Here is a 24,706-nt window from a genome sequence, read left to right on the forward strand (position 1 = left end):
CTGGCTAATTCTCAATATTTCAAGCACCTCTGTTGTCTTTACACTGTTCCCTTCTGTCTTCTTTTCTCTTGCTTCCTTGCTCTACATGTGTTTTTCTTTCCTCAGTCTTCTACTTTCAGTGGTGCAAAGTATTAGGGGGACTGAAGAAAACTCAGTGGGCTCACGAACGAAGCACCTCGTGTGGCAGGGAAAATTCCATACACTAGCCGGAACAGTGGGCAGGGTCGTGCTCACTATCCTGGCCACATCACGGTGCTGCTGCGGCTGCTGGGCAGAGTTGTGGCTGGAATCCATTTCAGACACCAGGTACCAGCTTGGGAAAAGCTTCCTCTGATGGGAGTGTTCAAGGGCAATGACTGCCTGGGAAACTTGAATGACAGAAGAAGAGAGTAGTGCAGCCACACAAGTTGTCTCCTGCAAATCCAGGTCCCGCTTTCCTGCTAAGACCATGACTTCCAATGTGGTGAGAATGGGAGAGGAGTTTTTAAAAAGGCCAGATCCTGGGAAGCCTCTGGACCACAAAAATTAAATGCAGAGATGCAAAAGAAATCTAAAGTGTGGGGGAGTTAAATATCTTCGTTTACATCTTAAAATTTGTTTCTCCTTTCTGTTTTCTCTTCATTTGGAGGCCACTTACTAGCAAAATTCAAAAGAAAAGGGTGATAGAAGGAGTTGAAGGACAGCTATTCCTGGATTATGCCCATGAATAAGGGAAGCTATTTTTTCCTGGAAGATTGTAATTTTTTCTTTATCTGCCCTTGGGACAGTTTTCCTTGGAACAATAACCATCTTATATTTTTTTAGTGGCATGAATATTCACTGTGGTATTCGGTTAAGGCAAATACAATTTTTGTAGTGAATTCTTCAACATGTTTACCCACTGAGTCACAGCTTTTTTTTTTCACCACTGCAAAGTGAAGCACACACCATTGTATTCACATGCTTCTTGTTAAATCATTTGTAAACTAAGGATGGGAGCAATTCCCAAACAGAGGCAGTAGTGGGAACTCTCCAGAGACTGACAAATAGTCTGAACATGTTATCAGCTTCCTAGACATCTCCTCCACCTTTCCTGAACCACTTGTGGCATGTTGCTGAGGCACAGTAGGAAGTGAGTGAGGGGGCTTGGGCAATGTGGTCTGCAGGAAAGCACACAGAATTAACCAAGTGCCCACTGGGATATCCTTTGGAAACCCGTGTGCAGTCATAAGGGAGAAAACACAAGTACTCATACTCATAGATTCTCTCTGGCACATCTCACTCTGCATCTCAGTGGTAATGAGAGGAAAACCTCCTGGCAGCTGCCAGAGTACACCTGATGCTTCGTGTTGTGGTAACACGAGGTATCATGGGGAAGAGAGCAGTGACAAGCAAATATGTTGTATGTGAAAAGAATGTGGCCCAAAGGAAGTTCTTCAGCCAGCCAAACAGCAAGTGGGTTTTTTTTATTATTATTTATGACTCTCCTGTCCCTAATGTTCCCTCTTTGTCTCTTCCATTCCCACGCACCATCATTTAAACCTGAGCCAGGTGATCAGGCTTTCAGGGTGTAAATGTTGCAGTCAGGAATGTTTTTCTGCCTTCCCTTTGTGCTTTTTAAGTATTTGATAAAGTATCACACATTTCAAAATAACCTGACATTAAACAGAGATTTTGTGCCAAAAAGTGGCCCTGCAGTATGGGGCTGTGAGCTCCTAAAGGCAAACTGTACCCTGTGAAGAACCTGTGCAGCCGTGGGAGCTGTCAAAGCTGAAACAGGCCCCCCATCCTGACTTGTCCATGTACCTCCTGGGGCCTGGCCCCCATCCATGTCATTCAGTCCCTCTTCCCTCCTCTTCTAGGGAGACAGAGCATCCAGCTACACTGGGAGAGTTAGGCTGTAGGATTTCAATTTTATTTATTGTTAAATATTTCTGTAGTGTTGGTTTTGGTTTTTTTCTTCCTCCACCCTCTCACCTGTCTCCTTCCTCAGACCCTCATTTCTAGTTTGCTCATCAAGGCATGATGAGCACTTTTCTCTTTTAATCCCAAGTGATTTTGCCTTCTGTTGCCTCAGTTCTTACTTGAGTCTTTTTCTTCACTTCTTCTTCTTCACTGTTCACTCCACAGTATCCCAAGCCATGATGGACTGTCCTAAACTCACTCCCTCCTTGAGTAGGTGCCAGGAGAGAGGAAAACTCGAGGGGTCTGCTTTGGGTCTGAGCAACTTCTTTTGAGCTGGAAGGATGACAGTCAGCAGGAGCTGTAGATCCAGAGAATAACAAGGGTGACTCCTCTTTTTAAGATTTCTCCAGGAAAAAAAGAACCATTTTTCGTGACACTGCTGTTACCCTGTGTCCTTGAAAGCCGCAGAATGTGTGAAAACGAATTCCCCTGGTTCCCTAGGGGAGGGAGAAGAGAAGTTGGGATTTCAGAGCTGAGAAACAGCTGTGTAGACAGAGAGGTTGGTTTTTCATCTCTTGCCATTTCGATTTCCTTGGCTTCAGGGCTGCATTTTGGTATACAGAAAGCAAGGGAGTAGCTGAGGGATCTGAATTCCTTCAGTTGTTGTATTCAAACTATCTAACTTCAGGCACAAAACTGAGGTGCTCTAAAACCACACCTGCTTTCTCTCTCTTGGTCTCAGTAGGAATCACAGCCTCTTAACATAGATGCTCTAAATTACATCTTAGTCTGATGCCAAGAGTTACCTAAGCTGGTTAGTGGGATTGTCCTCACCTCACAGCTTCTCCTGTTAATCTTTATTTTGGCATTAGAAAGAAAAATATTATGAACACTTCAGTTTATGTATTTACAGTACGGTACTAAGAACTAAAATCATGCCAAATGCTTCTTGTTCTTGCTGTTTTTTTGTTTATTTTTCTGTTGCCCAAACAAAAAATTCAGTTGTGAGGACATTTCTGCAGTGACACATGTGCATCTAATGCATGTCCTGCATGTCCATTTTGTCACCAGAATATTTCTCAGATGCCTGATATAAATCATCATTCTTGATTAATATAAATGATAAAATAAAATCCCAAACCAAAAAAGAGATGAGACACTGAACACTGACAGTTGCCCACATAAAACGCTTGATAACAACTGTCAGGCTGTATGACAGAGCAGACCCATATAGAAGCTCTTGTGGTAATAGCTCAGCAATGGGGCTTGGATTACTCATCAAAGGATTTTTCCTTTCAGCAATCAGTTTAGCTCAGTTGAAATGAAAGAGCCAGAATGTGCATTATAGATATTTCATGGATGTTATCTTTGCAAAGAGTTTAGGGAGATCTGTGATATGTGGGTTTCTTTCTTCAACAGAATGTGAATAGTGTCTCTCTCTCTCTGTAATGAAAATGTGAATGCATACTGTACCTTAAGAGATAAACTTGAATTCTTCCATTTTTGTGTTTACCATGCTAATATTCAGTTTCAAATAGATGCCACTCTGTGAAGCTATGCTCTTGATTTTTTGGTGATTTCCATGTGATAGGAATAGAGCTCATAGGCACCACTATGTCCAGTTTTGAAAACAAAAAGCAGTATACAGAATGCTGTTTGTTCACAGCAAATTGGAAAATACAGGGGAAAAAAAGCTTTTGATTTTGTTCAGCTTCATGTATGTTTTATCAATGAAGTCAGAGCCAAATTAACAGAAAACATCAACATCACATGGAACCATTTGAGGAAAATAATTTACTATTTAAAATTGTCTATTTTTGCTTTTATCAATAAGGAAGCTGAAAAGATAAGCCTGCTTAAACAATGGTATTTGTTAAGTGATTGTGAACAAAGTATCAGTGGACCTCATGCATTTTCAGAGAAGTTTTAACTGGACGTGTGATGTAAATTGTATGGAGTTGTATGTGAATCGTGTTAGTCACTGTTTTACATTGTATTGTTCTGCAGTGCACAAATGTGACTACTGAGCACAGAAGCATTACATTCATTAAACTTAATCTTGTTGCAGTATATAATTCCCCACTTTTTTGTGCCAAAAACATCAATACATTCCATAATCAGTTCTAATGGAGCTTTGCACTTTGATTTTTTTTTTTTTTTGGTGACTTTTGGAGTTTCAATACTATAGATCTCCATCACGAAGGAATAAAGTGTCAGTTGTACCATACCCTGTGTAGTTCATGCTTCTTCTTTTGGAACTGAAAGTATATGTATTTAATTTAATACTGTTTCATGCTGTCTTTTTTATTTCCAAGCTTATTACATACCTAGAAGTAAAGCCAATTATAGACAGTAGCACTAAAACACTTAATTCTGTTAGGGGAAACGTTGACTCTTTAAAAACAAATTATAATTTTAGACTCTACATTTAAGAGTAACGTGTAGAGAGGAGATACTGCCTGTGAGTGCTCATGATCAATTTTATTGCTGTCCAAGGTAACAAAACAGATATTAGCCCAGTTCAGTATGTTTCTCTGTAGTGCCTGCATTTACTGTAACTTACAAAAGGTGAAACTACGAAGGTTTAGTGGCATTCCCATTTTGGTTAAATTATTCACACAGCTCTTGTGTCTTCTCCCCCACAATCTCAGGAGAGGTGACTGCACTCCAGACATTGCTTTGAGGTAACCTGACAGATAATTGCATTCTTATATCTAAACACTTCCTGTTGTGTGCCACAAACTGCTCGTGGGGCTGCTCTCTGCTTGCACCCTCTGGCTCTAATGCCAGGAGGTTACAATATTGGGATCCAGGAGCTGGGGAGAGCCTGCAGTTACTCTGGGCTCTGTGGGCCATCAGTGCCATCTCCTGGCAGCCCAGGAGTCAGTTGTTCAAGGCCTCAGTATTGTTCTTTCAGCTTTTTAAGAAACACAAAATTATTTAACAAAGTAGGAATTCATTAATAAACTGTAGCAAAATAGTTACGTTACTTTCAAACTGAATTTTGCTAGTATAATAAGACTTTAAACAAACCATAATCTATTCTTCTCCTTGCCAGAGAAGTAGGTACAAAGGTTCTAAATACAGCTTTTATACTGATTTTACAACATTGGTTAAAAGTATTATTTTTATACTAATATATTTAAATCAGTGCTGTGCCTAATGTGAATACATTTAGTGTGATGCAATTAATATTTTAAACTACTTCATTTACATGTGTACCCATGTCTACAGGAGAGAGTTGGTACCAATTTACTTGAATTTGTTTCTTAATGGCAATGATTAAAAATTAGAAAATATAGACAAGCCACAACCACTTGCCACCTAAAGAATATCTTTATTTCTCATAGAAATATCAAACCTGATATATATATATATATATATATATATATATATATATATAAACCTGATATCTCATAGAATTATAGAAATATCAAACCTTTATTTCTCATAGAATATCAAACCTGAAAAAAGCAAAATCATAGTAATTTAACAAGGGCTGTTCTTTGCAAAACTTAGCTGTAGGATATTCCTTCATCAAGTAGAGACTTCTACATTTGAGTGTACAGAGTCAGTCCCCACTCTAGGTAAATGCTGCTTAAAACACATCAGTCGCTGTCTCCTGCATCATAAAGCCCAGACATTCTGATGCTCTCAACAACCTCACCCCCCAAAACTGATGACCTGTAGGTTTATTGCTGTGATTCAGTAGCTGAAACATGCTATTGGTTGCTGCAGGTATCTGTTGAGTTTGGGAAGGGCCCTCAATCTGTAAGTAAACCGAACTCCTTCCCTTCTCTCTGTCTGGCAGCTTTCTTCCCCCTCCTCCTCCTCCCTAAGCAATTGAACTGTAGACTCCCACAGCTCTCACAGGGGCTGGGCTTCAGAAGGGGCTTGTCCTGAGAACCCAGACCAGACCCTTGAGCAAGGATCAGGAAGAGAATGGGATGGGAGCACATGAAACTTCCAGGGAGAAGCCCCTGCTCAGCAGTAAGGACATGCTGCCTGGAGAGGCCTTGATCAATGAGGGCACAAGGGGAAGAAAACCTGGAGCCAGTCACAGCTCTGAAAAGCTGACCAACCCCTTAGGAACTGGGACAGTGTTACAACATTTTCTTCACCTTCACAGGGAGTTCTGTAAAAACCTCTGGGTTGTTAGCAGTTTTCAACTTTTATTTGGGAAATTTAGTCTAGAAATTTATACTAGATAGACATTACATATGTACACACTCGTACAAGAATGCAATGTCCAAAATCCTTCCAGATGCCTTGAAGGAAATGATCCCTGACTCACTCTACATTGAGGCTCACTTCTGAATGTTACTCTCCTGAAATGAGTTTTGTGCAGAGAGTAGCCTTCTTCCTGCTGCCTGGTCCATTAAATCCTGGTAGGGTGTTTTGGCATTAAGTCTGCTAAAATATATTCTGTTCTGGTATTCACTAACCACATGCTCTCTTCCTGACTGCTGAAGTTAAATCATTCCAGTTTGTCTCCTACACAGCTCAGGAATCAGCAGCCTAACCCTCTAGACATCACATGGCTTTGAACTGCACCCCTTGCTGGGCAAGGTTATTAACAAATACTCTAAATCCAGAATGCATGATAGATGTTTTTATCAGCAGTGTTGCATGGAGCCAACAAAGTCCACAGTGTAATTCACCTTGAAGAGGAAGAGCTGAAAGGCATGTGATTTAATAAACAAGGGTAGGAGTCAGGGGCTGGGAAGATGCCTGGCTCTGTCTCAGAAGTGCCACAATCAGTTCTCTCGGAAGCATCAGAGAAGCTGAAAGCTTTCCATGTATTTTGGGTGCATAGCACAGATTAGGAGGATCACCGTAGGCATTTGAACTTGGAAAAAATGGTCAGCCCTGCAACTCTGAGCAGAAAAATGGGAGACAAATAGGTTACTTTGCAGAGATGCACAGCTTTGAGAAATTCAAACGCACTACAGCAAAGAAAGGCTTCTTGGGGTGGGAATAGCACACAGGAGGCCAAGGGCTGTGAGCAGGTGTGCCCCCAAATGAGCAGCAATCAGGGCTGCGTGGCGAGGCTGGGCCTGAGAGAAGCCCCTTCCACTGGCCAGAGGTGACCCTCACAGCAGTGGCAGGGAACAGAGCTGGCTGGCAACCGGTCTGGGGATGGCCCTGATTTTAACACCCAGCTCTGCAGAAATCAGCCCTGTCACCAGGTGCCTAGTTCTTTATCTTTCAAGTGTTCTGGGCAGGATCTTCGTGTTTATTTTAAAGCTGGAACTGCTAACATTGCAAAATAGGTATTGTCACAATTAATATTTCAAGTACTATAAGTGCATTAACAAAGCACGTCAATCAAAGACTTTGCAAAACAATAAAACTACCATCAAATTGGCAGGTTTTCCTTACTGACAGCAAACCTCAGTGTTGATCGCTTCTACTTATGTTCACGTTTATCTGCTGAATGGAAACTTTTAGGAGTGCATGAACAGCCCGAGCTCCACCCGTGCCAGCTGCAAGAACACCGACTGCTGACGCTTCAGTGCTCCCTTTCCCTGCGGAGGCGGCGCCGTGTCCCGGCGGGACAGCGGCTCCCTCTGGTGCTGCCTTCGGGCACGACCCTATGCAGCGGAGGGGCTTTTGAACACCGTCAGTCCCCGAAACCTGCGGGCACCGGGCACCGCCCGGCACCGCCCGGCACCGCAAGCCGCCGTCACGACGCGCCAGCACCCGCGCGAGCCGCGGGCCCCGACACCGCTCCGCACGCTCAAGACCCTTTGGCGGAGGGGTTGCCTCACATCCCGGGAGGCCTGGAGAGGGGCAGGGGCAGCCGCAGCCCGAGCCCGGCGGCGCGGCGCGGCGCTCCCGCGCCGAGGGCGCCTCGCCGGGCCCGTGCGGCCTGAGGGACCCGGAGGGACCCGGAGCGCCCCGAGGCGCCGGGCCCGTGCGGCCTGAGGGACCCGGAGCGCCCCGAGGCGCCGCGCCCGTGCGGCCTGAGGGACCCGGAGCGCCCCGAGGCGCCGCGCCCGTGCGGCCTGAGGGACCCGGAGCGCCCCGAGGCGCCGCGCCCGTGCGGCCTGAGGGACCCGGAGCGCCCCGAGGCGCCGCGCCCGTGCGGCCTGAGGGACCCGGAGCGCCCCGAGGCGCCGCGCCCGTGCGGCCTGAGGGACCCGGAGCGCCCCGAGGCGCCGCGCCCGTGCGGCCTGAGGGACCGGGAGCGCCCCGAGGCGCCGCGCCCCTGCGGCCTGAAGGACCCGGAGCGCCCCGCGCGCTCCCGCGGCTGCCGGCGCGGAGCGCCGCTCCCGAGCACCCATTGGCGGAGGCGGGCTGGAGGCGGAGCGTAGCTCAGACTCTGAGCACCCATTGGCGGAGGCGGGCTGGAGGCGGAGCGTAGCTCAGACTCTGAGCGCCCATTGGCGGAAGCGGGCTGGGGGCGGAGCGTATCTCAGACTCTGAGCGCCCATTGGCGGAAGCGGGCTGGGGGCGGAGCGTAGCTCAGACCCTGAGAGCCCATTGGCGGGGCGGGGGAGGGGCCGCAGCTTGTACCGCCCTGCGCTCCCATTGGCGGAGGCGGGCGGGGCGGAGCCCGGGCGGAAGCGCCGCCCCGCGCGGGTTTCCCCAGCGGCGCCGCCGAGGGTTCCGCCATGGAGGGCCCGGGGTCGTGGTCGAGCTCGGGGGGCGCAGGGCGGCCGCTGACGGAGGACGAGATGGCGGAGGTGAAGAAGGATGTAAGTGGCGGGCGAGCCGGGGGCTGTGTGCCCGGGCCGGGCGCGGAGCGGCGAGTGGGGCCCGTGCGCGGGCGGGGGAGCGGAAGCGCTGTGGGAGCGGGCCGGGGGACGCGGCGGGAGGGCCGGGACCGGCCCGGCGGCGCGTCCGGGAAGGCGGCGGGGAGCTTCGAGCACGGCTCTGGCCGCCGGGGTCCCCCGGCGTGAGGCGGATCACGACTCGCGGGCGCGTATCCCGGCTGTGCCGTGCGCTGCCGCCCGCCGCCCGCCCTGCGTGGGCCCGCGCTGCAAGGGCACAGCCGCAGCGCTCGCCTCTCCCGCTGGACGCGCCGGAGGCAGCGGACGGCAGGGGTAACATGGTGCCCGAAGCTTGGCTGAAAATGTGTGTGCTGCCCCTGGTGCCAGTAAAATTCTCTCTTAGAAAGCGTGGATATCTAACATAAGTTGGTTTTTGTTTCTTTCTAGCTTTATGCTTAAGTGATTTCCTTTAAATGCTTTGTCATAGTTCTGTGAAACATGTTTTTCAAGCTAGTACTCGTTTCCACAGGCTAATACTGCAATAGGTGGCATTGGGTAGTTACACCAAAAAAGGATGAAAACTACTTGAGTCAGACACTACAGGTATAACATGACAAGTATGTTAGTCTGGGTCAGTGACTGAACCCACGGCTGCATCTCACAGAAGTGCATGATTGTCACTTCAGCCCTGGATCTCACAGGTTCTCCCACCGTACTTGGAGGAGAAAGGATGGAAACCTTAGGTAGAAGCAAATATCATTCATTTTATCATCAAAATGCAGTCCCATAAATCTGACTTTAGAGCTTCTGCACTCATATTTTAAATGTTGTGTCTTCACAACCGACTCGGCTCTCTTAGGGCTGCTCAGGTAACTTCGATGGGATCTCAGCAAGCCAGGGTTCTGTGTTAGCAGAAGCACTGTGTGTGACGGGACAGCACACCTCAGGAAGCTGAAACTGGCAAGGACATCTTGGTCTGGCCAAGCTTGTCTTGAGGAAGAGTTATAAAGTTTCAAGTCTTGCACTTAAGAGCTGAGAAGGATGAGGGTGAACCATATAAAATCACTCATGCAATGGAGTAGGGTTGCAAAAGACAAGAAGCAGCCACTAATGTTGTTGAGAGTACGTTCATTTATGGATGAAAGTGCATGTATTTTGGATGTCGGTAATTTGTTGAACTTGTCAATAGTGTAAATAAATAGGTTAAAATTGTGTAAATAAATAGGATTATTTACAAACCTTTTGAACTGGGAGTATATTCATGCTGTTGCTTTGAGACTGCTTTTGCTCAATGTACAGAAAACATCAATAACTGCAGTATTTTGGAGATGTGCCTCAGGGATACAACAGTATGGAAATGTGGCAATCAGATGATCAGGGAAAATGGGTGTATTTGTAGATAAAGTGAGTAGGTGCAGTTTGGTATAATTTCATTTTTACTTGCCTGTTTTGAAATGTGCTAACCTCAGACTTTATGTAATCACATTTTCTATAAGCAGTCACAGTATTTCTTTACAAGCATTGGAACGCCTGAGTTCAGTCAAAGAGTTAATGAAAGTGATAATTAGGTAACAGTTTTTTAATCTTTTTTTTTACACTGAGAACTCAACTAAGTAACACAGAGGCAGCCTTAAAAATTCTTTTGCTAACCTGTATCAAAATCATATAGGTTCCAGCTACAGGCTTCTAAGTAATTTGAAATGTTGGCTAATACTAGTTTGTTTTGTTTTTCAGGCTTTAGAAAGGATGCGTCCTTACCTGTGTGATAAAATCATAGCTGAGAGACACTTTGATTACCTACGTTCTAAGAAAATACTCACTAGGGAGGACACAGAAGAAATTTCTGCTCGATCTTCCAGTAGGAAAAAAACTGGGAAGTTACTGGACTACTTAGCAGAAAATCCAAAGGGACTAGATACTTTGATTGAATCTATCAGAAGAGAAAGAACACAAAACTTCCTGTTACAAAAGATAACTGATGTAGTGTTGAAAGTCAAAAATGAAAAGCTTGAAGCTCTTAAAGGTAACAACTTTTTAATAATGTTGTGTAAGACATAGGTTTTATTTTGAGGGTCTGCAAATTAAAATCCAAAACAAAAGTCTTCCTCTGGTATTTGGAACAACATGTTTGGAAATATCTCCAGTTTGCGTTTAAGATCCTAGTGCATGTATCCTGGCTTTACCTTTTTTACTGTCTGAACACATCCATCATAAATAACAAGCAGCAAAAAAATCCCTCTTGTGCTGTTATGATGGATAAAGCTGTCTTCACGTTTCAGTTTTGCTTTTCAAAAATGGGTGGTTATCTTCCATCTTTCATTTCTCTTCAAGCTATTTGCTGCAGTGGCAGGATGCTCTGGTTTAGTTAAACTTTGTGCCTCAGCAGAAGACATACTAGCAAGTGCAGCTTGAGGGCAGTTCCCCTGTATGCCTTCAATGCCACAGCTTACAAGCAGACACTGTAAATACATGTGTGTGTTCTTCCATACAGGCTTAGAGGTTTTGTTGACACCCAGTCCTTGAAGTGACTGTGTGTACTCATATTTTTAGGCAGAGAAAGAAAGTACAGGCTTTCTACACCAAAAGTGTTACTTCCCCTTCCACGCTTGTCAAAAGGCAAATAAAGAAGGAAGAAGTACGTTTTAACCGTAGAGATGAAGGGCCTGAGGTTTGCTCTGCCTTCAGGTAAAATAGCCTTGAAATGCTGTCCACTTTGGAGCAGAACCATCAGGTGAAGCTCTTAAAAGTTTGAAGAGCACAGTGAGAAAAATACAAAAAAAAGTTGGGCCAAATGGCTAAAGTGACTTTCTAAAACGAATTTTAAGTTACAGTGCATCTTTGTCAAGTACTGTCTGGTACTGAGTACAGAGAAACCATTCACATCAGCCTAGATAACCTGCATGTTGGCTTTTTAATTTGTCAGGAATTCTGGATGTCACAGGTGAGATGAAGGGTGACAAAAATATGGACAACTGATTTTTGACAGTCTTACTGATATTAAATCAGAGCACAGTTTAAGATGTCCCCATACTGTAATTAAATCCAATATCTGGTTTTTTGTTGTAGGTTTAAGCTGCAGCACCTGTATGACCTCACTGTATGGAGGAACAAATAATCTTTCTAGATCATTTTCTGATGAATCAAATATTCTGGATAAAACAAAAGACAAAGAATCTACCCAGATACATCACCCAGAAGAAGATTATAGCACGGCTGCATTTGTGTCTGCTGTCTCTCTTCATTCAATGAATTTACCAGTTGCAGAGATGGGAAATTCACAGTGCAGTGTTTTCTCAGCCACCCTCCCAGGGCCTGGAGACCCTGGTGCACCCCCACTGCCTCCAGAGCTCCAGTCAGACCAGCAAGAGCCATGCACTAGTTCAAGTGACAATTGCTTTTTGCCTTTAAGATCACGTTCTGTTCAACCACAGTGAAGGAAGTGACTTGTAGCTGTTCATCCAAATGGTACTGAAACTTTATGGGATGTCTCATAAAGGCTAAAAAATGTTTTCAAACTATTAGAAAAATTGGAGGAAATAATCTATGCAATTTCTGTTTTGATTTTGTAATTGTGTGATGCTGGAGCTGCTTGACTTTTTTGTTTGTTTTGTTCTTTAGGGAACTTTTTTCAAAATATTGTGGTGTTATACCAACAAATGTTTGTTTTTTAAACCAATGTGTATAAGATTTCACATTTAGTTGCAGATACTTGAGCTGGAATTATAGAACGAATGGGGTTTTTTTTTCTGCAGAAACTAACAAATCAGCTTTTCTTAATGTTTCTGTCATGGGTGAACTGGGAAAGATGGTTAGGAAAAGTACAGAGTATGGAATAAAATCTGAACTCAAGCTTACTTACCAAAAAGCTTAAACTCATTTACCAAGTTAAATGTTTCTCACTAGGATAAATTCTGCTCTCCATGTGTATGTGTGCTGCTCCATTTGCAAAAAATCTCACTAATCTGGCCAAATCTGGTCAAATCTGTGCTTATTAGCAAGGAGTTTCTTCCTTGTGTGAACTTTGTCCTACTGGTACATCAAAAGGCATCAGTATCGCAAATATACTTCTGCAGGCCTCCGTGTATTCTCCTTGTATGTTAGTTAAAGATTCCTGATTTGAGATGCACTTTAAATTCTCTTTAGTACTGGAAAAGGAATGTAAACTGCTCTAATGGTATTGTGAGGGCTGTAAGAAAACATTATTGTAGGATGCTATTCAGGAACAAAGCTTGTATGCTTTGTCCCACTAGGGAAGTGCAGGAAAAGTTGTGTGACACAAAAGTGTACCTGAAGGACTCTTGGAAATATGGCACTTCAAATACCTCCTCTTCAAAGCAGACAGACAGGTTTACATTTCAAATTGTTTAGAGTCAAATGCATTTTAAACTGTTTCAACATGGGAAGGTTCTCATTTCTTGCCACCATGTAACATACTGTATTCCTTTCATACTCAAATTGTAGCCTACCTTTTGTGCAGGTGCCTATAATAATTTCAAAATGACCTGGTGGATTCTTAATTTGACATGTACAGCTTTATTCACACTTTAAAGTGATGGGATATTTTCAGTATATTGAAGGGTAGGTTTGTATTTAAGGCCCTAAATTATTTTGTCTCTCATACTGCATATAGCCATGTAATGCCACTCCAGTGCACACCCAGGTAATGTTACTAAACTGTTCTCCTTTTGTGGAGACAGGCCACCTGCAGGACCTCAGTATAGTCTCTATAAATTGTTTTTCACTATTATTCTGGTTTTGGAAGTAGATTAAAATAAAATGCAATGTTCAACTACACTCCATCCCGAGTATATGAACATCTTACACGTGAGAAAGATGTGTTTATAAAAACCCTTGTTTTTCTTGTCTACATCTACAATCATGTACTGTCCAGAAAGTGAAAATGCTTTTCAGTGGAACTGCTTTGATTTGATGGCACTCTGGAAATTAAATGCCTAAATATGCAAGCCAAACTTTGTTCTTGAACATGAAACTAAGGATAGGATGAGCTCCCTCTCTTCCATTAACTTCAGTTGCAGTTGCACGTACTTGGGACATCCAGAAAGGGATTTGTCTAAATGCCCACTGTAACCACTTAAAGAGCTGTGCTTAGGCTTGAGTCCCTTCCTGGGTTCTTGCGAAGAGAAGAGAGTGAGCAGGGTTGGCCTTATCAGAGAAAATGCACCAGCTCAGGGTGGAGGCTGCCTTGCTGCTCCCCATCCTGCCCTGTGCAGCCTGCAGGGACCACTCCCAGCGGAGCCTACAAACCTGAGACCTTGAGTGAATGTATTGTCTTTCCAAATGTCTATAATGTGCATTTTTAAAACGTATTTTTATCACAACTTTTGGAATAAATTCTTTTGTATAATTGCCTGTTTTTCTGTCTGCCTCTCTCATTTTTAAGATGCACAGGTTGCAAGAGCAGTTCACGCCATTACCTTGATGTGTGGTTTTGTGTGCGTGGGAGGCTTTTGTTCTCCTTGTCTTTTTAGAGCAGTTTGTCTTTGGTGGAAAGACTGACTTAATGAGAAATGCCTGTGCCGGTAGGACTGCACTCAAGAGCAGTCTGGAAGGAAAACATGCATGTGAAATCAACAGCTCTGCTGCTTAAGTAGTTTCTGCAGTTCTTGACTACTATTACTAACCTGATTCTTGTTTTTTTTTCAAATGACTCTATTGCTCAACTTCCTACGGATGTGAGAAAAGTTGCTTCCAGCCACGCTTATTTTGATTTCATTCTTAAATTAAGATTTTTATTAATAGCAGGGGAGAAACAAAAACTTTGAGTGCTGAGAAGCATGACTCAGAAAAGGATTTGCAAATGCTGCAGGCACTGTGGTGTCTCAGTTCAGTGGTTGTTTTCATTGTACTTTGTGTATAGGGCTTACTTCAAAATAATGACATGGTATTGATTATGAGAGATCAGCTGGATATGGTTTAGTATCTTTAGAGTAAAGGCAGTGATCATAGTATAACCAAAACCCCTTCCTCAGATCTTATTCTGCTTCTGGTAGTACAAGTAATCTGAACATAGAATCATAAAATATGCTGAGTTGCAAGGGACTCATGAAGACACCCGAGCCTAATTCCCAACTCTGCACAGGACATCCCCAAGATTCACACCCTGTGCCCGAGAGTGTTGTCCAAACCCTTCTTGAACTCTGTCAGGCTGGTGCTGTGAGGGCCTGGGGAGCTGTTCCAGTGCCCGGCCACCCTCTGGGTGAAAAAGCTTTTCCTGATACGGAACCTCAACGTGCCCTGACTCCGCTTCATCCCGTTGAACAGCACCAGTATTTTAGCTGATGCACTAAGGTATGCATGAGTCAGTCACAAGGGAGGTCTAGTACAAACTTGGTCCAACAAATTTGAAAAATCTCCTTTGGTACAGATACCTCCTGGAGAGGTGATGATCAGCGCTGTGTCTGCCCTAGGTTAGCCGGTGATCACACATTAAGGAAAACGTGTTTTTCCTCCACTTAGGCCTGCAGGTGTGAAAAGGGAGAAACGAAGGTTGGCTCGGTTTCGTGTCTGATTTTCGGTGTCGGGTCACTCGAAGGGAAGCACCGGCTCCGGCGTGAGCCCGCAGGCCGCGGCGGCGCCGCCTCCCCCGCCTGCCGCCGGCTCCGCTCCGCCGGCGCCGCGCGGGGCCCCGGGCCGGCAGCAGCCGCGGGCCCGGAACCCTCGGCGCGGGCGCGGTTTCCGCGGGCGGTGCGAGGCGCGGCCCCGCCATGGCGGCGGAGGGGGAGGACCCGCTGGGCTATTTCGCGGCCTACGGCAGCTCCAGCTCCGACTCGGAGCCCGAAGAGCCGCAGCCCGACGAGCGCCCGGCGGGAGCCGGCGCGGCCTCGGGGGCTACCCCGGGGCGGCCGCGGCTGCCGCCGCCGGACGAGCTCTTCCGTCGGGTGTCGCAGCCGCCCGCCTTCCTCTACAATCCTCTCAACAAGGAGATCGACTGGGAGAGCCGCGTCCTGCGGGCGCCCGAGGAGGTGCGTGGGGCGCGGGGTGAACCGAGGCGGCGCCGGGGCCGCCAAGGGCCGCCGGGCCGCTGTGACGGGCGCTCTGCTCTCTCCCGCAGCCCCCCAGGGAGTTCAAGGTGTGGAGGAGCAACGCCGTGCCCCCGCCGGAGACCTACAGCCCGCCCGAGAAGCCGCCGCCGCCGGTCCCCGCCCTCGACATGGCCATAAAGTGGTCCAACATCTACGAGGACAACGGCGACGACGCGCCCCGCCAGGCCGGCAAAGCCAGGTTCCTGCCGGACGAGGAGCAGGAGCCCCTGGAGTCGGGTGAGGCCCTGGCGTGAGGCGGCTGTGCCCTGCTCGGGAGGCTGTGCGCGCTTCCAGAGCCCAGCTGCGCGGGCGGGCGGCGTCCCGGCGTGCCCTGGGCCCGGAGGAAGCTCTGCTGGCTTCTCCTGCGCCCACTGCTGCCCAGGGGCAGAGCGCTCTGGCTGCAGGGGGGTGGGTTGCCGTGCCGGTGCTTTGGCTTTCCTGGAATCAGCACAGAGCCTCGAGCACAGGTCTCTCTGCTCCTCTCCCCCGCTGTCGTTAGCAGGGAAGCATTAGAGTCTGTGGCACTGGAGTTCTGTGAAAGCAACAGGTTCAGTCATGGTGCTGCTAAAACAGAAGGTGGTGTGAGAGCTTCAGGTGCTGCTGTGTTGACCTTAGTTGCAGATGTAGGTCAGATTATTTTTATAACGTTTGCAAAACTTGGGTCCAAAAGAGGAATCAAACAGGATGTCTATGGGACAGGTTACTGAAGAAAATACTATCCTCTTCACTGTCTATGATGGTACAAGCTGTAATGGTAATTTAGAAAGTAAAGAAATATTTGATAGGTGGGAGGAATTTTTGTTTTCTTTTTAATTGCTGGAGAAAGAGAGTAGCCAGCAATAACCAAGAGAACAGAACCAGAAGAAGAAATTCTGGGCTTCCAGAACACACAATAATGTTTTCATTCATTGGTAAAGTTGTCAACAAAGCTTTTCCAAAAGAAGGATTTTTTTTGCTGTCTTGCCTGTACTTTGGTTCTGGGTGTTCTTTCCCAGTAGCAGTTTTTATGTCTTTTTCCATGTGTTCTCTATGTTACCCCATCCATGCATTTCTCTTAGTCAGCTTTCATCCAAAAGAAGAAGATAAAATGTTAATTGATCTTGACATTATTTCCTGCTTCAAAAATGTATTTTTCTAGCTTTTTCTACTAGCTAGTCAAATGATAATTTTTCTAGAACAGGTACTGTTCAGTAGCATAAAGCCTCTTTTTATTTACCTGTTTGTGGTAGTGATAAGAAGTAACCATTGCTGTTTGGTCCACATATTGTCTACATTCCAAAAATGAGGATGTTGACAGTTAATACTACAGAGTCTTTTTTCCAGCCATCTCAGATGTGGTTAAGTCAGTTGTTCTAAGACAGGGTGGTGTTTAAGACAAAAAAAATGGGCTTTGCTGACTTTGATTAACTTTCTTTTATTTAAAGATGATGAAAAAGACGATGAACCAGCTTCTGCTAAGAAACGTAAAGCAGAGTCTGGAGAACAGGTGAAGAAGAAGAAGAAGAAGGTATAAGCAGGGTGTTTTGGATTTAGACATAATGAGAATTTCAAGGAACTTGGATTCCTCTGCTGGAATGGGAAACAAATACGTGTTTACTGCATTTCTCTCTTGGGTAGGGAATTTTATTTCTGTAGTATGCTTGCCTTTTGGAAAGCACAAAATTACATGGACAGTGTTGTGGTAGAACTTGTTTACTGAACAAAATTTAAACCTGTTTATTTGAAACAAGGGTTTAGATGAAAGATCCATTGCCATGGATACTTGTGCTCATGCAGGTTGCAGGGCTTCACAGTATTTTGTTTATCAAGAAACCCGGTAACATGCGTTTTTCTGGACTGACTTTTCCATTGTGTCAAAACCTTTTATAAAGGAGTATATACAAAAGATTTTTTAGGTACTGGTCTGTCATATGTTCACATAATGTTGTTTTTAAATATATGTATAGACTGCAGATAGTCACTGGAATAAAACTACATTTTAAAACATCTGTGGTATAAATATTGCATTGCATGCTTGGTGAATAGGAGCAATGAATTCTGTATGATATGCCATTCACTGATGTGTGACTTCACAGATTCCTCAGGGCTTTTTTTGTTTAAATAAATACATACCTACAAACTGAAAAAAATGGACCTAAAATTGATTTGAATATTTTGTAATTGTTTTGATGTTATGGGATCTTCATCAGTGAAATGTGAGACTAACTGATGGAGGGAGAATTGAAGCATGTAATGTGTTCTTCCTGAAACAGAAAATAGAATCAAGAAATTTATGTGGACAAAAATAATGACAAAGCTGTGATAGAGTCTTTGCTGCCAAATTGTATTTATTTCAGTACAAACAGTTGGTAGTCTTCTTAAAGTGCTAGCCAGTTTATGTTGCATTTGTGGTATGCTGCTGAATGGGTTTTTGGGTCTGTATATGACAAGGTACCAGCTTGTACTGGATTGGAGAAAAGGTTGCTGTATATTTTCAGATCAAGATTCTGTGCCTTAGAAAATCTGCAGTGAGATTAGTGCCTGCTAATAGGGGTTTATGTAATTAAATTTTTAATGTAAAAATTTGTGGTTTCTATTTTCCTTCTGTCTTGGACTAGCTTTGCTTTGGCAGAACAGATTCTGCATACATACGTGCTAATATGATGTTAATATTTTTAAGTGATTTTAGGAGATTTTTTTTAATCTCAATATAAAGAAAAACGAATTAATTTTCAGTGAATATATGACGCTGTTAAGAAGTTACGCAATTCTGGTCTTGCAGTATGATAATGCTTTCTCTGGACCCTTGTCTGCCTGCAGACTGCAACTGCTCCTTGCCAGTTTCACAGGCTGTGGGGCCAAATCTGTGGTTGAGCCCTTGAACCCTTGAGCAAACGGAGGCACCTTGGTAAGAAATCTGATTCCATTACTGCCAAAGGCATTTTCTGGCTGCACTAACTGAGGTGAAGTTCAACAAATGATGTAGCAAGAGGCAGTGATTAGCTGGGCAGGCTGTGGCTTGACACAGCTGAGGGTTCCCTGTGCCCACCTTTCCTAGTGCAAGCCCAGATACCAGACACTGTCCTAGCAAGCTGCAGGAGGAGGGATACTGTCATGGCAAAGCTTATGGGGTGCCAGCTCTCTGTAGGGTTTCTCAAAATACTCCCTCTGCATTTTTGAGTCTTAGAGTAGTTGTGTTTGCTAGTGCAGTGCTCCTTGAAGAGTGTTACAGCTGAAAGTTAATGTCACCAGCTCTGGAAATAGGATGTATTCCCATGACTGCTGTGACCAAGGAGGCTTTTGTCCGTTTATTTTTTGCTCTGCTATTCCACAGGGCGGCTCAGGAAGTTAAGGTGTCATTTGCTCCTTTTGTTTTCAGACCGTATGATATACGTAGTATCCAGTTTTCTTGAAGTTAACGGCATCTGATACTCACTTTCCAAGGAGAAAACCTCATGTCTAGCCTGGGAGAAGAACAATTGAATTTTTTGCAGGTCAAGGGAATCTTCATGGTAAGCAGAGACCATGGCAGCTTCCCTGTTCAGGAGAACTGGCACAAAAAACTCTTCGCCTTTTTCTGAAGACAGCTGAAACAAGGTTGTGAGAGCTTGTGTGAAGCTGAATTTTCTAGGTAGATTGGTTCTGTAGCTGGAACCTTTTTTGGTAGAGATGCTTCAGTGCATCTTCAGAAAGAGATGATGAGAGAAGTGGTACAATGCTGGTGGCTTATGAAGCAACTCAAAAAACTTCAAGAAACAGAGGTTTTCTTCAGGTTTGGGCAGCTAATAATGAAAATTTGTCAACACATCAGGCACTGTGAAATGTGAATAAACACCAACTAAACTTAAACTGATAGCTCACATGTTCAGAAAATCTCTGACTATAGAACAGTTTATCCTGGATTCTCTTTCAGGGGAAGACAATGAACATACACACTTGCTGACAAATGGGGAAGATTGCCTCTGAAAATGAGTGCTCTTTTAACTCCTCATTCTACTGTTTTTATGATGAATCAAATTTGATTACAATCATTGTATGTATTGGGGAAAAAAAAGGCAGTAAAATTGCATACAGATTTGATTTGAAGAATTTCTCTTAAAAATTTGTCAAAATCGGAAAAATAATGTCTGGAATGTAATTAATTTGCAGTGAGCATATTGCATTGCTTCAGATGCTGGCACAATAGCAGCTGCAGTACTTGGCTTTCCTGGAGATGCAGGATGATCTGGAAAAGAAGAATTCACATCAGTATAAAAGTACAGCTGTTGAGGGTAATGGCAGACAGTGCTCCTTCCCAGAAGAGCTGACAGGGAGGTTGTGGCAAAGCATCCCTCTCTTACTGTGCTGTTCCTGTTCTGGATGCAGACTACTGCTCTTGAAGTGCTGATTCGTTTACAAATAGTTTGTGATAAGCTTTAGTGCAGGCAATATGAAAGTAAGTCCAGAGAAATGTAGTGTCTTCCATAAAGAGCAATTTATTGTGAACCTGGAGTCAGCACAGGAAGAGGTGTTTTTATAATTGAAGAGAAAGAGAAGCTGTGTAGTGCTGGCTCAGCCCAGTGACAGGAAGCTCCTTTGCCAGCTTGCTAATCTTAGAGAATCAGGACAAAAAGATGCAATGCTTTCAGTCACCAGCTCAATAAAATTTGGATTTTCTTTTCAAGCTTGAAAGGTTCTTGTTCCTGTTTATATGTTAGCTTGCTCATTTTATCCAAGCCCCTTTGGCCACTGGTCACAGATGTTTGTGCTTTTGCTTTGGGTGTGGATTGGATGTGAGAACCGTGCAGGACTGTCTTAAAAGCATGGAAGATGATTACAGCTGAACTGTGTGTTCTTGTAGGATAAATGGTTGTACCAGTTGAAACAGACCCTGGCAATGGCTACAGATGTGCAGCATTTCCATTTTGAGAAATGTTGTTTAAGGACAGCCACAATTCCTTGTTAGACTGGAAAAATCTGAAAGGTTGTTTTCCCAATAGCTGGATAAACCCCAGGACCCTCCAGCCTGGGCACAAGCATGGTGCTCTACAGAGATGAGCTTGCTGACAGGCCAGTTGCTCTTGCAGCAGAGCTGAGTGGGAATGGCTGTCCAGGCATGGTTGGGAGGAGATACCAACCCCTGTGTAATTCACAGGAGGGCAAATGTTACAGAGGAAAAGAATTCTCAAAAACACTAGCATGAGATGTGATTAGAAAACCCTTGAGCAAACGGAGGCACCTTGGTAAGAAATCTGATTCCATTACTGCCAAAGGCATTTTCTGGCTGCACTAACTGAGGTGAAGTTCAACAAATGATGTAGCAAGAGGCAGTGATTAGCTGGGCAGGCTGTGGCAGTCTCAGAATGTCAAGACTGAAGTAGAAGCAGGACTTCTGTACAACAAAATGTTGTCAGAATACAGAAAACTGCTGAAAATAAATACTGTGTTTTCCTTGCATAGGAGGCTTCTTGTGAGACATGGGAATCTCAGGGAGTAGTTCTGTTTTGGGACAAACATGTTGGTAGCGCTGGGCTGCCTTCTAAAAGTTTAAAAGTCGTATAATTAGGAAGCAAGAAATAGCAGGAATAATGGAGGCATAAAGATTGCAGTGAGCTCTTTATGCTGAGAGCATCAGACCAAAAGGAACATCATCTTCAGAGGAGTCCACAGAATTTGTGCCCCTGTTAGAAATGTGCAAAGATTGGTTTGGGGCTGGAAGGCAGAGTCACAGCAGAAATTGGAATGGGTTTGTGTTGCTGGTTCCTTTGAACTGTTTTCTTCAGGGCACTTCTGAAAAAAGCAGGAATTTTCAGGGAAGCCTGTGCCTGTGCTGCTCGATTGATGTAAGAATGCAATGAATTCAATGAATGGAGATAAGCATTTTTAGTCCTTATCAAATAATTTTATCAGGGCTCTTCATTTAGAAGATGAAGTGGTCTTCATCTTTAGAATGCTTTAGTCTGGGTAACTTCAGAAGACAAAGATATATTTGCTTTGCTGTAGCTGTGAGCAGCAGCACAAAAACTGTATTTTCTTGTCTTCTAACAAAGTAAACTTGTTCTCTGGAGCAAACCCTGATTTTCCATCCCTTCCCAAAACTTCTCCCACTGTATGTTTCTTGCTGCAGATGGACTAATACAAAAACAAATACAGGATTAATACAGGGTAACCCCAGGAAAGTGTCATGGGGTGTTAAAGCTAAACCACAGCACTTCTCAGGGGAGGATTAACACACTCTCCTCAAACCAAACCACCAAACAACCAACCCTGCTAGCAACAGGCCCACAGCAAAAGTCACTGGCAAGTCTCTGTTGGAAGCAGAACATGGTCCAGTTTTGTTAAAAATGTAATCTCTCTGACACAGGCTGGTTGAGGGATGTTTTGAGGAACCAGGCCAGGTAATGTGAGAGACTTAATTTCACTTCTGTTGCAGAAAGGATCACTACTACTTAATGAAGACCTAAAGAAGGGGTTTTTCTTACACACACAAAAAAGTTTCTCTGTGAGGCTTCTGATCTAGAAATGTATCACTTTCTGTGGTAATCCCTTCCCCAGGACTGATAAAATTGTATTTTGTGAGACTAAGAGCTTATATGTTGTCTGAAATGTTTCAGAGTTGTATTATTTACTGCAATTACAAGGTTGGTACTGGCAAGGACTAGTTTAAAACATACTGTTTTAATAGTTAGGAATACTGGGGTTTGTACAAGATCTAAGGTTTGCTTACCATTAGTGACTTGTTCTCACAGGAATATTTATGCATGGCTCTCAGATCCTTGTAAAGAACCTGTATCTCTGGCAGCTGTGTCACCATGATCTTTGGCAATAGTAATGAAATACTGCTTCCCCTTGAAAACTTACTCTTTTATAAGTATCTCTAGAAAGGCTGTTTGCAGATTTTCCAGCTGTGCTGCTCCAGCAGAGAGCGCTTTTGTTGCTGTTGGCACAGAGCCTGTTGAATCATCTGCATCTCAGCTCCACTGTACAGAACCCAATTCCCTTCTAATTTTCTTTCTTATGCTTGGTTAAATGTCTCTTGAAACAGAACACGTCTGTTTTGTTTACTTTCTTGATATCTTGCTGTAGACAAAGGTGTTTTAAACAGCTTTTGCACTGTAAATTTCACATGATTTTTGAAGGCTGTGTGGGGAGATTACCATAATCCTTTCTCTTTAAAAAAAAATAATTCTTATATTGATGGATCATGATGAAAACAATATTTGTCGCACAATTTTATTTAAATGTCTTTGTCTCAACAAAGCAGTGAAAATAATGAATAGTTAAATGTCATGCTAAATATCAATTTCAGACAAACTACTGAGTTTCAAAGTTTCTAACTTAGAAAAGCCCAAAAAGGGGGTTTTGATCTTGTGCTTGAAGAAGGTATAGTTGGTTTAAATTTAAGAATACTCAAGAAAAACTCTTCTTTCTGTAAAATAAGAAAGTGAGGAAGAATTGGCTTTGAAAAGTTGCATTTTTCTTATAATAGCATGGACTTCAAACCCTCTTTCATGGAAGGTTACAAAAATAAGGCTGGAATGTGCCTTCCCAAGGTGACCCAGCCCACTGGCTGCCCCAGGCCAGCCAGGCTCACACCATTCCTGTCAGACCTCTTGGCTTTAAAGCAGCGCTGGCAGGGGAGACAGTGATGCAGTGACAGTGACTGCTCAGAAGGGCCCCAGCAGCCCTTCTGCCTGTGCTGGCAGCTCGGCACCTTAGGGAATCACTAGAAACCAGCAAAAACATGCAGTTAAACAAGAGAGTTTAACTTCATTTTGGGGAAGCATATAACCCTCTCTAGCAACTCCATGGTCTGTAGTTTTGTGTTCACACAGAGGAAGGACTCCTGTGTAAGCGCAGGTGTGAGTGGCTCAGGATAACATATTCAGGGTTATAAAATGTGATTTACCTCAGGATTTGCCTTGGTTCTTTGGCTGTGGCATAGCCAAGGGAATAGAAAAACATTTCATGCAATTAAAAGAATTTTAACTAATTCTAGACCATATAACAGAATTATAGCAGGCCAATTTGTCTGATCACAGAACCCTTTAGAATGCACTGCAGCCAAGTTTCCTTGGAACAGACTTATGCTGAGGATTGTGTTGCTGCTGAACCGGGCTATTTCTGGACAGCATTTAACACTAAGGCCCTGCAGTTCACTCAGAAGTTAAATTTGCCTTTAAAACCAACTTTTTTTCTCAAGCTTATTCAAAAGGAATGAAAATACCATTATACTCTAGAGAAGCAATGGGGATCCTAGAGATGGAATCAACACACTGTATGTGTTTAGGGTTTTAATTAAAGGACCTAATTTTTTTTTTCACAACATATGGAGCTGAAAGATAATGGTCTTGTTCACTGAAAATACCTTATGTGATTTTCTTACAGGGTAAATGCTTCCAGGGCTGGATATGCCATATGGTAGGAAACTTCACTTGATGCCTGCTTTGGCTGCAGCAGGATGATAATGCTGGGGGTGACACAGCTGTCTTCATGGACTGCTCTGAAATTCAAAGTTTAATAAATAATGTGAAGGGGCTTCAATTAATCAGTTGGTTTATATTGGGAATATATTGTAGACCCTGATTTTTTTTTCCTTCTCATGCTGCAAAAATCCCTTAGATTTTAATAGCATTCTGCTGAAGTTAACCTGAAAAACTGTCACATTTAATAACAGCACTAATTCCCATGAAACTCTCCCAGATTTTTATCAGAACTGTGTTTATATCCCAGATTGTGCATACACACTTGAGCATTAAGAACCAGAAATACTAGCAGCTGGGAAATTTGCTCCCCTGGCACTTGGGAAGTAATAATTTCAGGTGAGCGGTTCCATCTTAAATGTTTGTTTGTTTTTTTTAATTATATTGCGAATGGCTTCTGCTTGCTAAATTAGTAGCTCTTCTGTTTTTAGAAGAATAAGGTTTACTGACTCTCCTGGTTAATGCTGCAGGGTTTTGGGGAAGCTCTATGTGAGCGGCTCCGTTTCTGGTATCATGCTAAAGGATGCTCTTTGCTCCATTTGCCTTCGTAAGTCATTCAGCACCACAGGAGAGAGCCTGTAACGTGACCTCGTCCGTGCTGCGGGCTCGCTCGCCTTTGCTC

At 44.1% G+C, this 24,706-nt stretch overlaps 2 protein-coding genes across 2 annotated transcripts; both read left to right on the forward strand.

Moving 5' to 3' along the window:
- Window positions 1-8,427: 8,427 nt before the first annotated feature.
- On the forward strand, window positions 8,428-13,972 carry BCL10 (BCL10 immune signaling adaptor). Its single transcript, XM_068199900.1, has 3 exons — window positions 8,428-8,585; window positions 10,335-10,623; window positions 11,667-13,972. Exons 1-3 carry the CDS (start codon window positions 8,502-8,504, stop codon window positions 12,032-12,034), a joined length of 741 nt encoding a protein of 246 aa, XP_068056001.1. The 5' UTR covers window positions 8,428-8,501; the 3' UTR covers window positions 12,035-13,972.
- A 1,283-nt stretch (window positions 13,973-15,255) lies between these two features.
- Window positions 15,256-17,772, forward strand: C9H1orf52 (chromosome 9 C1orf52 homolog). Its single transcript, XM_068199901.1, has 3 exons — window positions 15,256-15,583; window positions 15,673-15,880; window positions 17,068-17,772. Exons 1-3 carry the CDS (start codon window positions 15,326-15,328, stop codon window positions 17,154-17,156), a joined length of 555 nt encoding a protein of 184 aa, XP_068056002.1. The 5' UTR covers window positions 15,256-15,325; the 3' UTR covers window positions 17,157-17,772.
- The last annotated feature ends 6,934 nt before the right edge of the window (window positions 17,773-24,706 follow it).

The sequence above is a fragment of the Anomalospiza imberbis genome, chromosome 9, assembly GCF_031753505.1.
Source record: "Anomalospiza imberbis isolate Cuckoo-Finch-1a 21T00152 chromosome 9, ASM3175350v1, whole genome shotgun sequence".
NCBI classification, from domain to species: Eukaryota; Metazoa; Chordata; class Aves; order Passeriformes; family Viduidae; genus Anomalospiza; species Anomalospiza imberbis.